The sequence below is a fragment of the Chrysochloris asiatica genome, unplaced genomic scaffold (assembly GCF_000296735.1).
Source record: "Chrysochloris asiatica unplaced genomic scaffold, ChrAsi1.0 scaffold00041, whole genome shotgun sequence".
In the NCBI taxonomy this organism is placed as follows: domain Eukaryota; kingdom Metazoa; phylum Chordata; class Mammalia; order Afrosoricida; family Chrysochloridae; genus Chrysochloris; species Chrysochloris asiatica.
In genome coordinates this window covers 5,047,293-5,062,074 of record NW_006408559.1, presented here as the reverse complement: position 1 = coordinate 5,062,074, position 14,782 = coordinate 5,047,293, and the positions used below count along the sequence as shown (strand labels likewise).

General features: G+C 50.6%; 1 protein-coding gene across 2 annotated transcripts in view; it reads left to right on the top strand.

Moving 5' to 3' along the window:
• The window catches only part of PLXNA4 (plexin A4), a 482,253-nt gene that overhangs the window by 450,152 nt on the left and 17,319 nt on the right, over positions 1-14,782 (top strand). For both annotated transcript variants that reach the window (XM_006861144.1, XM_006861145.1), the window contains 3 exons: positions 11,170-11,273; positions 13,274-13,373; positions 14,519-14,709. In XM_006861144.1, coding sequence (XP_006861206.1) covers positions 11,170-11,273; positions 13,274-13,373; positions 14,519-14,709 — 395 coding nt within the window. The remainder of the gene's footprint in view (positions 1-11,169; positions 11,274-13,273; positions 13,374-14,518; positions 14,710-14,782) is intronic.

Genomic DNA, 14,782 nt, shown 5'->3' with positions numbered 1-14,782 from the left:
ACTGGCAGGCTGGGCCTCTGAGGTCTTTCCAGTAGCAGAGAGGTGGGTAGGGAAGGACTTACTTCTGGAGGTCAGTCTGCTAGTTGGAGACCATGCGGTCCAAAGTCTTGCAGCTCCTGTTTGTGCCCCATACTCTTCCCTCCCCTCTGTGTCTGTCTTTTCTGCTGACCCCGGAGGCAGAGGATCTAGGGCAGTCACAGGAGGATGGAGGGACAGTTCTGGGAAAATGAGCCATGACAGCCTGCTGGGGAGCAAAGGGACATTTGATTTGAATGTTCCATGAATAGATGATGTAGGCTATATAAACAAAGCCAGTTAGGGCCAGTTGCACAGAGACATCATCCTGGGGAGTCCTAGAGGGGAGCTCTGGGCTCTGAAGAAGCAGGGAGGCAGAGAGGCAGCCAGGCATTGTGGGTCAATGTCAAAAACACCCGGATTTGAGTTACGATGCCGCAAGTCCTGGCTGTGTGACCTTAATCCAGTTATTAGCCTCTCTGTGCCTCCATTTCCTTGTATCTGACTTGAAGATAATAAGCATATGACTTAGATGAGGCCATGCAGACATGGTAAACTGCAGCAACTGCCATGATGGATGACGAGGAGAGTGCTGAAAGGGACATTAGGTCTGTCTGTGGGTGGGGGGCACAGAGAAAGGTGTCTGTGTGTGTGTGCTTACATCTGGCGAGTCACGGGGTGGGATGACCCAACCCACCCACTGACCCCTGAGCTGGCGTGGCTGGGTCAAGCAGGCAGATGGGCACCCAGGCTGTGCTCTAAAATCCAGAGCCCGTCCCCTCCCACTGTACATCTCTCCTCAGATCCTGATGTCCAAAGACCCTGCATCAGGAATTTCTGTTAACCTACGTTCATCACTTCCCCTATCTGCTCTCTGCACCAGAAGTTTGGCTCTGAGTCCTGAGCACTGGGGAGACCAACTGGGGGACATGTGCTTCTCTTCACGCGATCAGTGTCTCAGGACATGCGGGGTGCATGTGTGAGTGGGGGTGGGTGGGTAGGGTCTGAGTGTGTCCCCTTTGATCCTGAGTCAGAGTGGACATTGTGTCTGCTGCCATGCACATCTCCATACCAGTGGGAAAGGGGTCAGTCACAGATTGAAACCCCAGCGCATACTGACCCTTGTGTGTCAGAGCAGGGTTTTCAGTGGCTGAGATTGTTAAAATGGATCACCAGGACTTTCTTCTGAGGCCCCTCTGAGTAGACTTGAACTGGCTCCAGCCTTCTGGTTAGCAGTGAGCATGGTAATCATTTATACCATCCAGACGGTGAGAAAGCACATTCTGGAAAGGAAGAGGGCTATGGTCCCCAACCCCAATGGGACATGCCGTGAGTTCTTCTAGGAGAATTTAGTTTTGTGGGATCACCGGGGAATACCTACCATTCCTGTGGCTTGTTTTATCTGTGACCCTTGGCCTCTCAGTGTCTCTGTCTGCAAAATGGGTGAGATGGGAACCCTGGCCTTCTGAGAATATGCATTTCACACTTCCGAAGCTGGTTCTAGAGCACAGAAGGGGCTTGCACGTGTGGGTGCCCGTGGAGTTGTGTGTTTCCTGGTGCCTAGGAACTGGTTGACTTCCCATGAGGGAGAGCGGTGGCTCTGTGGTCTCCACTGAGGACTACGTTTTGTACCTGGACACCTTCTCCTTTGGGACTAGCAAAGTGCAGGTGGTGCTGGACAAGGACAGATCAGCACTGGATGGGTCTTGAGAAGGATGCGGGTAAACTGCTTCAAAGTCAGCGCCACCAAAGTTAGGGCATGTCTCTACAGAGATTCCGAGCCACCCCTCTATGCTTGCCCAGTTCCGGAGAGGGACTGGTTCTGTCTGCAGATGCTGCCCAGACCCAGCCCTCTCCACCTGGGCCCTGTGGATGATGGCAGGGGAGCATCTGCCTAGGAGCTTTAGAAAATCGCTCCCTCACAGCGTCCAGGTGCGAGCACAGCAAAGAAAGTGTTCCAGAGAAGAGTAGAAGGAAAACAGCCTCAGCTGGAGTCATTGGTGTCCTGAACCACATTTGCCACTCTGAACCAAGGGAGCTGGGGCTCCTGGGTGCCCAGAGACAGCCCGCAGGGGTGCTGTCCCAACGAGCAGCCACCCAGCCAGGGGAAGCCACCTACCTCCTGGGAGGGCTGGTCCCATGACTTAGCCTGTAGCACCCTGAGAAAAGGCCGTCTCTCCCCTCACAGAGCTACTGAGAGGACTGCGGTCATCCCTGGAGAGTCAGACCTCCACGCAGAGGCAGGGAGAGGGGAGCAGCAGCCCAGGCGCCTTTCAGCTTCCACGAGGCTCCTGCCAGGACTATCTCCCTACTAAACCCAGGGTGGATCCTCTCAAACCCTGCTTCCAGTCCCCAAACCAGCCTGGATCACAGGCAGACAGGTCTCTCCAGAGTCCAACCATGTCCTTCATGTTCTTCCCATCAGCTAGTGGAGACACAGAGGCAAGGCAGTCGTCGCATCTTGTGGGAGGCTGAGTGGGGTTTCCAGACATGAGGTGTGTTTATTGTCACAAGTTAATCTACGCTGAAGGGACACCCAGAGGTCACATTCGCTCAGCCACCCCTCCCCAGGCACTGGGGCACAGACTGCCCTCCTGGACTCCCGATGCCCACCCCTGCCAGGACAAAGGCTCCAGTACCAGGTCAACTCAGAAGGAAGCGGACACTGAGAGCCAGCCCTAAGCTTGCGCCCAGCAAGTCCAGCCTTCACCCCACACCTACCTTCAGCCAACCATCCCCAGTGACCACTGGCCTGGCAAGCTCCTCCGTGCCAGTCCTCTGCCCGTTGCTCCTCTGAGAATCTTTTCCTCCAGTCCTCTACCCAGTCAGACTTTTCCAGACATTAACTAACCAAGGAGGCCCTGGACGGTGCAAACAGTTCATGCGCTCAGCTGCTAACCAAAAGGTTGGAGGTTGGAGTCTATCCAGAGGCATGTGGAAGAAAGGTCTGGCAATCTTCTTGTGAAAGATTAGCAGCTCGGATATGCATGGGGTCACCAGGAGTTCAGGACAGACTTGAAGGCAACTGTTTTTTGTTTTTGTTTTTCATAGGATGCTTTATTTTGAGTTATGTGATCGTTTACATGGGAAAACATAAGCTTCACATTGATTCTATCGTATATCATTTCCTTGCCATGGTTACAATCCCCTCCATGCATCATCCACCAACCACAGGATATACCCCGCAAGCCTGCCCCCTGGTCATCAGCACATAGGCCCTCTCCCTTTCCGGGTCCAAAGTCCCCAGCCACTCCATCTCTCTGCATGATCATCTCTGCCTCCATCTCTGGCATCACCGCTTCCCTGGGTAGGGTTCCGTTCTTCACTCTTCTCCCTTGATGGTCCCAGAGACCTCCACCCCTAGACTGCAAAGTTAATCCCTCCCCTCCCTTTGCTACAAAACGTCTACTTTTACATTTCCAGCCCTCACAATCAGTCCTGATAACAGTTATTCACCATTGTATCACAAGAGATACTACTCAGTGGAAATTCTACCTTGCTCCATGCCCTCTGGATCTAGGTTCCCTTTTGAAAGCTTGTAAGCCAGTCACTTCTTGCCTCTGTAGCTCCCCCCCACCCCCATTCTGGATAGCCAATGTTCAAGTTGCCCATCCCTGCCCTCTCCTTGTGTGGATGGGGTGGGAGTGATCCTCGCTGTGAAGACTTATTCCCTCTTTTGAGCTACTGCATCCATAGGTGTAGGTCAAGTTCATCAAATTGTATCAGAATACTCTTTTTTTCCTCTTCTGTCTTCTTCTGGTTGAGCTCTGATCATCCAGCCAATGAAGCCAGGTCAGGTGGGAATTATCTGCAAGTGTGGGTATACTTATGCATGTGTCCTCTCTTCTTGTCAGCTGGACACTTCACTCTCTACTCTAGTCCTCTGTGGCTATGTCACTGACTCTGGGTCCAGGAGTCCCCAGGTCTTGCCACACTGCTGGCCAGCCAGGTCTCCAACCGGGTTCACAGGAGTCCATTGAATGTTGTAGGGCTTAGCTAGCAGCTTCATTGCTTCCCTTCCCTCACTTCTCCCTATTGGCAATGAACGAACGTGGTCGCCAATCAGATCGTGTATTCCCATTGGGTCTCAGCTTTTGAAGGAGGTTTGTTCTGAGGGGACCCTATCACTTGCCTTGATGTCTCCTGGGCAAGCCACTTGTTTGTTCTTGTAGTAATCCGTAGATCTGCCTGTATTGTTTTGTATTTTTCCTGTCAGTCTTTCTTTCAGGAAGTATCTTCTGTTCTTCTGGCCCCTCCAGGCTGGTCTGCTTGTCCTTTCAAATGGAAATTTCCCCTCAAAAGATTCTGGATGCTGTTCAAGAATCCACCTATGGTCTTGTGTAATACAGAGAATCCACAGGAAGCCTCCTTCATTGGTCATGTTGTAGCCCCATTTTAGGTATTCCAATCAGTTGTAGGCAGAAAACGGACTTACAAGCTTTCTATAGTGCTATTTCTGGCTATTATTTTCTCTCCCCCTCCAGTGTCTATTTTATAGTGGTATGCCAGGGAAACCAAGATTCAAAAGACAGCCAAGCATCTTAACATTGTTTCCCCCCTTCCCCCCATTCCAACCATGTCTCAGTCGCTACATCCCATAGCCCTGTTGTTCCAGCGTTGTGCATACATCATTATTTGCCTCTGTCCCACTTCAGCTTCACATTTATCCTATCATATTACATTTCATTGCAATGATTACAATCCCCTCCATGCATCATCAAATCACCAAAGGATATACCCCACAGGCCTGCCCCCCCCCCGGCTGTCAGCAAATAACCCCTCTCCCTCCCTGACACACGTGTCCCCTGCCACTCCATCTGTCCACATCATCATCTCTGTCTCCATGCCTGGCTTCACTGCCTCTCTGGGCAGGGTCACACTTTCTGCTCTTCTCACTTGATGGTCCCAGGGACCTCCACTCCTGGGCTGCAAAATCAGTCTCCTTTAAGGTAACTGATTTTTGACTAACCAAAATGAGAACCAAAGGAAAATGCAGAGGGCCCTTTCGTTGTAGTCTGGTGGAATGTGGGGGTGCAGAAATATGTTACAGGGGCAGATAGCTGGAGAAGGTGCTGCGTGCGGCAGGTGGACTTGTGATGCCCTCACAGCACAGTGCCTGGGGTACCCCGCTTTCATGCCATGTGCCATCTCCACTAGCTTAAAGCCCTGTTCCTCGCAGGTACTGGGACCAGTGTTGTTGGCATTGTTTTTGTCAAGTACCATTAAGTTGGTTCCAACCCATAGCGACCCTGAATAGGGTTGCTGAGGAGCAGCTGGTGAGCTTGAACTGCCAACCTTGCAGTTCAAACCGACCTTGGAGTCCAGCGCTTTAACCCACAGCACCACACCAGGACTCCAGTAGGGGCATAATGAAACCAACTCTTGCTAATCACAACCCAACCCTCTGGTTTTATAACGGGAACCTTAGGACTTGCCAGAAGGGCAGGGCTAGTTTTGGAATCCAGGTCTCCTCACTTGCGCTGGTCCACATTGATGAATGCTATTGTTGTTGTTGTTAGGTGCCGTCTGGTCAGTTCAGACTCCTAGCCACCCTGTGTACAACAGAACGAAACACTGCCCGGTGGTCCTGCAACAGCTGTTGTTACATTCAAGCCCATTGCTGCTGCCACTGTCTCACTCCATCTTGTTGAGGGGTTTCCTCTTTTGCACTGACCCTCTGCGTTTGCATCTCTGACCATGTTCATAAGCCTTTCACAGGGGCCTGCCTTGTAGCAAATCCAGTGCTGGTCAAGGGGCTCCCCTGTACCAACACGATAAGGAAAAGCCCCTCATTTCTTGTCACAAGGCATGACACTTCTTCTCCATCTAATCCAAGTCTTTCTTAGCTTCCTCGCTGAGCTCCCTGGGGACTCCTTGGTGCCATTTAGTTAGTTCCTCTGCACAGAGGGAGACTGCAGCCCAGAGAGGCATAGCACCTAGGCCTTGGTCACACAGCAGAGAGGCCAAGAGGCAGCTTGCCCCACACGTTCCCATCACATGTGGTCTCTGTGTGCTTCTTCTCTTCCGTGCCCATGACCTCCAGAGATTCCTAGTCTAATGCAAATGCTCCATCAATAACCCCCCGGAACTCACCACATCCTCTTTCTCTTGCCTTTCAAGCCACGCTGAAAGGATATATTTTTTCAAATAAGTAATTCCTGTAGCAATAAAAAGATACACTATCTCCTGAGTGAAATATAAAGGGTACGTAGCAGCTGTCTCCTCAGTTTGCATTTACCCTGCTCCTGATGGGAAGGACAGATAAAGATAATGGGATTTTTTTCTTTTCTCTTTCACCTCCCTCTCTCCCTGGAAGGTGGCCGGGTAACAAATTGGATCGTGAATGTGCCTGTCCTTTCTGCTTGGAGCCTGGGGCAGGGTGTGGGGCTGCCCGGGCAGTAGCGTTGAAAGAGGTCAGCACTAGCAATTTTCTCCAGGTGCCATGCATATGAATGGCAGGGTCACCTTCCCTCCCCACCCCTCCACCCACCACCTGGCTTTTTAACTCTTCTTTGGCCCAATGCATGGCCTAGAGGGGCACCAGAGCCCCGCATTCCATATTCAACAGGAGCCTGAAGTCTTCAGCTCTCCTTTCTTAAATGGGTAGCAGATGCCAGCCTCCTGGTCTCTAGCCTGCCAGCCTCCCCAAGCAGCAGCAAAAAGCCAGTGTAAAGTGTTTGCCAGCAAACGGAGCCTGGGCTCCTTTCAGGCACGCCTGCAGTTCCAGTTCTGAATTTCTTCAACACGCGTTTTCAGAGACTGATAATTCTGCAATTGTTCCATCACACTCTTCTTTTCTTTTTTTAACCAGTGTTTTTAGGTAGTAATCCCCCGGCCCATGCCCAGACCAATTTTCTGTCTTTGTCAGAAACCCCACCGTTATGCCGCCCTGGCCTCTCACCTTCACTTTTTGGCAGGAGATGGGCAGGGTCTACTAGGCTTCACCTACCTACAGGTGTGCAGAGGCCAAGTGGGACCACACCTCCTCCTGGCTCCAGCGTTTGGAGGCCCGGTGGGTCCAGTGCAGGGGACTGGACGGATGGAGGAAGTGACACTTCTTGAGTAGCCAGCTGCTCTGGTGCCGGTCAGGTGAATGGCTGGGTGTGCCTGCATTTTCCAGTAGCAATATCCGGGCCTTCGGCTATTTCTCCTCTTGCCCACTCTTCCCTCACAGAAGATTGTCTGGGGCCAGGAGCCCTGATTCACAAGGCCTCTGTGGAAGTCTGGGAAGTACCCCTCTGGACAGTGACAGCCACCATGTAATTTGGAGATGGTTGGGAGCCGGGTTCCAGCGTGGGGTCAGCTGGAGAGGTCTTTCCTCAGATAGGACAGCTTGAGCCAGAGTGGACATCACATCATGCCACCTTCGGTTGGATGCTTCCGTTACTTGGTTTCTGGGAGGGATCGTCCAGCCTTTCCCTGTGATCCAAGGGCAGGTGACATGCCAGGGAGGCTGAATATGACTTCAGAGGACACCAGTCATTGGTCACAGTTACACTGCCCCTTGGCCATCCTGATGAGGTCACCTCGTCCAGAACAAGCATGGGACACAAAAGAGAGCAAGCTGGGATGAGAGGAGGGAGCGCTGGTCCAGAAGGCTGACCTCAGAATGAGGAACTGGGGCTCTTTTTCCTTCATCGCTGTTGGTAAACACAAGCCTATGTTGAGCAGCTGCAGCCTACAGAGCATAAAATTAGATCCAGTTCCTGCCCTGGGCCAGGTGAGGGGACCAGGCTGTCCTTCATGTCTTGAGAGTGGGGCAGGGCAGCCCCACCTCCATCTGGCTCCACCTGCTCTCTCTCCAAACTCTCACCTCCTGAATGAGGGCTTTGGCGTTGGCCTTCCCAGAAGCACTCTAGAGCTCAGATCTCCGTTGAGAAGACCATGAGCTGTTCTGCAGTTCTGAGAAGGCTGAGCCCCTTCCACCTCTGTGTTTATTCTCAGACATTCCTGGATGAGTCCCGGGAAGTAGCGACCATAGCTGTTTGGATTTCAGGAAAGTGGATGAAGATGGAAGGATAACAAAGGCCTGGGCAATTTCTCAGAAGTCAATCTCCAGGCCTTTCTTCCTTCACAGCGGTGGTCAGAACAATGCAACATAATGACCAAAAGCACACAGCTTGTTGGCTGGAGAGGAGGTGCCTTTGGTAGACTCAGACCCCAAAAGCTTTCAATTAGTAGTCGAGCACATTAACTGTTAGTTAGCCTACTGTGCCAGGAGGCATCATCCTGTGCCAGGGGCACGGGCTGTGTCTTATTTGGCTCAGCCAGGTGGGCTCTCCACGACGTGTCTTCCCTGTGGGCCTCAGGCCTGCATCTTCACCTGATCACATAGCCCGCCAAGTCCCTGACCAGCCTAGAGCTATTCCTTTTCTCTTGCCCCAGCTTATCCATGCATCTCACTGACATGGAGTTGATTCTGACTCATTGTGACCCTCCGGGACAGACTAGAACTGCCCCATAGGATGGCCAAAGCTGTCTTCTTTACAGAAGCAGACTGCTTTCTCCCACAGAGCAGCTGGTGAATTCTAACTGCTGCTTTTTAGGTTAGCAGGTGAGCACTTCAGCCACTGTGCCAGCAGACTTCCTTGCATACATGCATTCATACATAAATACAAAGCAACGCATAAACAGGCATTGCAACATAACCACAGCTGCCTTCAAAGATCCTTGGATCTTTGAAATCCATTCCAGCTGTGCTGACATCAGGGAAAGGGATCACGGTGCCTCCACTCCCGAAAATAAGCATGTCATCCTTGTGTTTGCATTGATCTGACCGGTAGATGGAAGAGTTAAGCACACAGCTGCTAACTAAAGGTCAGAGGTTCGAACCAGCAGTTCCATGGGAGGAGTTGGCAATCTGCACCTGTAAAGATTACAGCCAAGAAAACTCTACGGACTTTTACTGAGTCATGGGGGTTCGCCATGAGAAGGAATACACTTGATGGCACTCAACACTAAGCTTTAAACCAGGCAGCAGGAAGCCTGGGATGTTGGAGGCAGAGGACCTGGATTCTAGCAGCATTCTGCAGCTCCTGAGTGGGAGCAGCTCCTCTCTGAGCTTTGCATCTGTAAATGGTGACTCTGGGCAGGCCGCATGCACTGGGCAAGGAGGGACCACTTCTGTGTACTGCCTATGAGGTTGACTTGGGTCCAACACTCCATAGGAGCGGGCATGGAGCAGGTAGCTGAAGGTGTGTCTCCAGAGGCCATTGGAAAACTCTACAGGAAGTCGGTCAGGGACCTCTGGATAACTCACGCCAGCATTTAGCAACACTTCAGAAGAAACCCAGCCTCCTTTGGTGGGAATACATGTTGTGTTTGGATTCCAGAGCTCATTTGCCTTCCTGGGATGTGTATACATTGTGTGCATGTCCATGTGTATACAGGAGGGGGCTGGTGAGTGTCTGGCATGCACATGTCTTCCCATGTGTACCTTTCAAGACTAGAATGTACAACTCACCATTTCCGTGTGATTTGTTCTATATATGGGGTATGGACTTGGTAGATGAGAACCGGTCTCTCTTTCCCCATATGGGACCCAGCAGGGACCCACTTGTTGGAGGGCTGTGGGCTCATGGGGAGAATGGAGGTAAATATCTACAGAGTAAAATAATCAGGTGTTGAGTCAATTACAAAGATATTATTGTCAACATCAACTTTGGCATAAGAATGGGATTTGGTGATCTGCCTAGGATGAGCTGCCTGCCAGCTTTAAGGGGAAGTTGTAGCCCAGGAATAGGACCAGGTGTGGACAGTGATTGACTCATAGCCTTGATTTTCTGAACCCCACTCTGGTAGCATACTGGTTATGAATCGGGCTGCGTACCACAAGGTCAGCAGTTCAAAACTACCTGCTGTTCCACGGGAGAAAGATGAGGCTTTCTGCTCCCGTAAAGATTTACAGCCTTGGAAACCCTGTACAGGGTCACTATGAGTCGGAACCGACTCCACGGCACTTAACAACAACATACCCTCCAATCAAAGCAGAGGAGCCCAAGTGCAGTTGTGCTAACCCACTGCCATAGAGTTGACCTCAACTCATAGCGACCCCGTGTGTCTCAGAGAGGAACTGGGCACCATAGGGCTTTTAATGGATGATTTGGGAGTAGTAGATCACCAGATCTTTCTTTCAAGTCACCTCTGCAAACCCACTATGAATTGGAGTAGATTCCAGTTCATAGCAACCCTGCAGTGCAGAGTAGAATTGCTCCATCAGATTTCTGAGGTTTTAAATCTTTAAGGAAAGGAGCTCTGGTAGCATAGTGATTATGAGTTGGACTGCTAACATCAAAGTCGGCAGTTCAAAACTACCAGCCATTCCATGGGAGAAAGATGAGGCTTTCTGCTCCCGTAAAGATTACAGCCTCAGAAACCCTATACAGGGTCACTATGTTTTGGAACTAGCTCCATGACACACCACCACCACCAGATCTTTAAGGGAGCAGAAAAGTCTCATCTTTCTCCCATAAAGCAACTGGTAGCTTTGAACCACTGCTCTTGTGGTTAACAGCCCAGTGTTTAACCCACTGCACCATTAGGGCTCCTTTAAAGTGGACTCAAACTGCCAACCTTCAGTTAGTAGCTGAACACTTAATCATCTCACCACCCAAGGACTCCACAGTAATGATTGAAAAACCCAAACTCACTGCCATCCAGTATTCTGGTTCACAGGGACCCCGTAGGACTCGTCCCTAAGGTTTCCAAGACTGTCAGTCTCTGTGGAAGCAGCAGCCTCATCTGTCTCCTGTGGAGTGGCTGGTGGCTTTGAACCACCAACCTTGCAGTGCTTAACCCACTGCACCACCAGGATTCCAGGCAGTAACGATGCTGTCTTGCAGTGGCTCAGTAGCTTGTTAATTGCATTCTTCTGCCTTATTCAATCAGCCTCTACTAGCAAATGTGGCCACTCTCAGCAAGCTGGTGGGCTGGGGGACTAATGAGTCTTCCCAACCCCCCATCATCTCCTGGTTGCCTGGGTCAAAACCAGAATCTGGACTTGGACCCTTTTTGTATTGAGAGTGTCGTTCCCGTGGAGGCGTGTTTCTGCACGTGTCTGTCCTTAGCTGCATCCTCAGATGGCCCTACACCCAGTCCTCAGGGTCCCCGTGGGGGTCTGGAAGGTCTCCCTGATATGCTCTGCTCTCCCCACAGAGTGGCGACAAGGCAGTGGGGCGAGGATGATCCTACAGGATGAAGACATCACCACCAAGATTGAGAATGACTGGAAGAGACTAAACACTCTGGCCCACTACCAGGTGAGGGGAATGGAGAAGAAGTGGGATCACTACCTGCACACTGCCCTGTAAGCCTCAGCCTTGGGCTAACAGGATCTCTCTATGGCAAGACCAAATCCAGACCAATTGCCATCAAGCCAGTTCCAACTCATAGCAACCCCACGTGTGTCAGACTAGAACTGTGCTCCATAGGACATTCAACAGCTCTTTTTTGGGAAGTAGATCTCCAAGTCTTCCTTCAGAGGCACTTCTCGGTGAATTTGAATGGCCAAGCTCCCAGTTAGTATATAATAACAGTTAACCATCTGTACCACCAAGTATGACATGTTCTCCTAGTGGTCACAAGGAACTGGCTATCACCCCGCCTGGAGATAGCACACTGGGTGCATAGGGAGAGATCCTTCCTGGATATTTGAGGCAAGGGGTTCCCCAGGGAATCACTGGGATAGAAAATGCTGACAAGGAGCTCGTACCCAAGTCTCTCCATGAGTGAACCACAAAACAGAATGCTGTACCTAATTGTCTCTGAGTCAGCTCCAAGTCAGGGTGACCCCAGGTACAACAGAATGAAATGATACCCAGTTCTGCTCCATGTCTACAAGCCCGGGTGGTTTCAGTTCATTGTTACCGTCCAATCTAGGGGGCTCAACTTCCAGTGTCATGTTGGACAGGGTTCTGTTGGGATCCATAGATTTTTCTCTCTTTTATTGTGAATTTGTAAAGGGTACAGAGCAAATAACAGTTTTCCATTGGACGATTCATACACCTTTTGTTTCATGTCATTGATTGCAACCACCATAATGTAGCATCTCTCATCCCACTTCCTTCCTATACTTACTGTTCCCATTCCTGCTGTCCTAACGCTTCCTAACTTCTGGGCTTTGTCCTTGGGCAAATGCTGCTGCCCCTTTGATCTCCAAGGATTGATTGTTCTAAGGAGTCTGTGCTTCTTTGTACTGTCATTCACCTCATACACCTGTCTGTTGTTTGGCTGAAAATTGAGTTCAGTTCCAGGTCTGAAGGACAATGAAGGACCATAGTCTTGGTGGTCCCACCTGTCTTTTTATTTTACCAGTAAACCTGTTTTCTTATGTTTTATTTTTATGATTTTGAGTTTTGTTCCATATTTCCCTCCCACTCTAAGACCTTTTAGTGCGATATTTTCTGACTGGTTGTTAGTGGTAGCTGGGCACCATCTAGTTATTCTGATCTCAGCATTATGAAGGCTAAAAGTCATGGGGCCCATGAGTCCTTTTGACTCATTGTTTCCATGCATCTTTGATTTTCTTTATTCTTCTTTGCTTTGCAGAGAGACCAATAGTTGTACTTTAGATGGCTGCTCACATTCTTTTAAGACCCCAACCACTACTTACCAAAGGAGGATGCAGAATATGTCTTCATGAACTATATTGTGCCAGTTGGCCTTGATGTCCCCCAAAACTATGGTCCTGAGTTCTGATTCATAGGGTTTCACTGATTAACTTCCAGAAGTAAATTACCAGGCCTTTATTCATAGTCTATCTTAGTCTGGAAGTTCCATTGACACCTGTCCATCATGATGATCCAATTGGTGTTTTAAGTACTGGTGGCATGACCTCCTGCAGTACACACAAGCCACCACCATACAATAAACTAACAGACGGGTCAGTTTGACTTAAATTGATGCTGCCCAGTTGGCTCCAATTCATAGTGACCCTACAGTGCCTGGTCCTGTACCATCCTCACAATTGTTGTTACACGACATTGCTGCTGCCACTGTGCCAATCCATCTCATTGGGTGGGGGAGGTCTTCATCTTTTTTGCTGACCCTCCACTTTACCAAGCATAATGTCCTTTTCCAGGGACTGGTTCCTCCTGATATATACTGGTCAGCAGTTCTCCCTCTAAAACTGGGTTTTCATTCTTTCAGGGGAATGATGGTCACCTCTGAAGTGTCCTGATTGTCCAGTGATGCGGACTGTCCTTATTTTCCGGGGTGGCAGTGTTTCAGTACCCAGGCCTAACAAGCCTTCTTCCTACAGGTGCCAGATGGTTCCGTGGTGGCCTTAGTGTCAAAGCAGGTGACAGCTTACAATGCAATGAACAACTCCACCGTCTCCAGGACCTCAGCCAGTAAATATGGTAAGATGTGACGGGGTTGTCCTGGATGGTCATGGTTAGGACTGCAGCACAACTGGTGTGCAGCCATCAGACCCCAGACTCCAGGATGAAGTGGGTCCATCTGGCAGTGGGACCATTGGAGGGAAAGCCTGCCTGGGACAAGGCCGCCTGGCCCCTATGTGAGACCCTGATACATAAATAGAACCTCTAGCCCCAAGAAACAAAGGCAGAGCTTACCTCTGAGTGTCTCAGAGTCTTGGACATGCTTTTAGGATGTCCATCATCTCAGAGCATGCTCATGAAATTCCAGTGAGTTAAATCATTACTCTGCCCCCCTAGTATGGAGATGAATACATTATAACTCAGAGACACCGAGGCTAAGGGGCTGGCAGAGGTCACACCGTGATGAAGCATTGTGTGAAGGTGTGCTCCCAGGGCTGAGGCACCTGAGCTGGATGAGAGAGGCCCAGAGTCCTGCCCATGGCTGCCTGTGGCATCTGGGAAGGAGGGGGGAGGCCTGGATGTGGGTAGAGGACCAGAGTGCACTCCACTCTGCCCCAACACGTGCGCTCAGGGGCAAGCCACCACCTAACCACTATGAGTCTCAAGTTTCTGATCAATAAAACAGGATTGAAAAAGCTACCACCTTACAGATGCATTCTGTATAATATATAGAACACCTGGCCAGGTGTGTGCACAGTAGTTCTGTTCCTCACCTCACCCACCCCATCAACAGTAAGAGCCCACACAGGTGAGAGGGCCGGAGGCAGCTGAGCAGGTTCCAAGGGAAACGGACCATTTGCTCTTAAGTTGAGATTTAATTGGCTACACAGCAGTCCTCCCAAAAATGAACTAGAGAGCTTTACAAGGCCAAGTGTCAAAGAGGACAAGCTGAGGTTTTTACAAATTGGATAAGTGAAGACAGACAAGTTGCAGCCTACATTGGGCGGAAGTACCACGGACAGTTCCCTGGGTGGTGAATTTCACTAGAGCCTGGAAGAGGAAGACCAGCAGATTCAGGGATGCCATTAGACCAAGCAAGGCACAGCCCTAGCCAGTTTCAGACAAGGCCAGAGGAGAGCTAACCTTGGTGGAGCAGCAGGTGCCTTAAGAGTGAGCAAGCTGGGGAGTGAGTGGTTCATGTACTGGGGTAATTGTCTTGGCAGAGAACATGATCCGGTACACGGGCAGCCCCGACAGCCTCCGCTCCCGCACGCCCATGATCACCCCAGACCTGGAGAGCGGAGTCAAGCTATGGCACCTAGTGAAGAACCACGAGCATGGGGACCAGAAGGAGGGCGACCGAGGAAGCAAGATGGTGTCTGAAATCTACCTGACCCGACTGCTGGCCACCAAGGTACTGGAGCTCACAGCAGAGAACGGGAGGGCAGGGCCAGCGGGGACAAACACCTAGCATTTGTATGAGAACA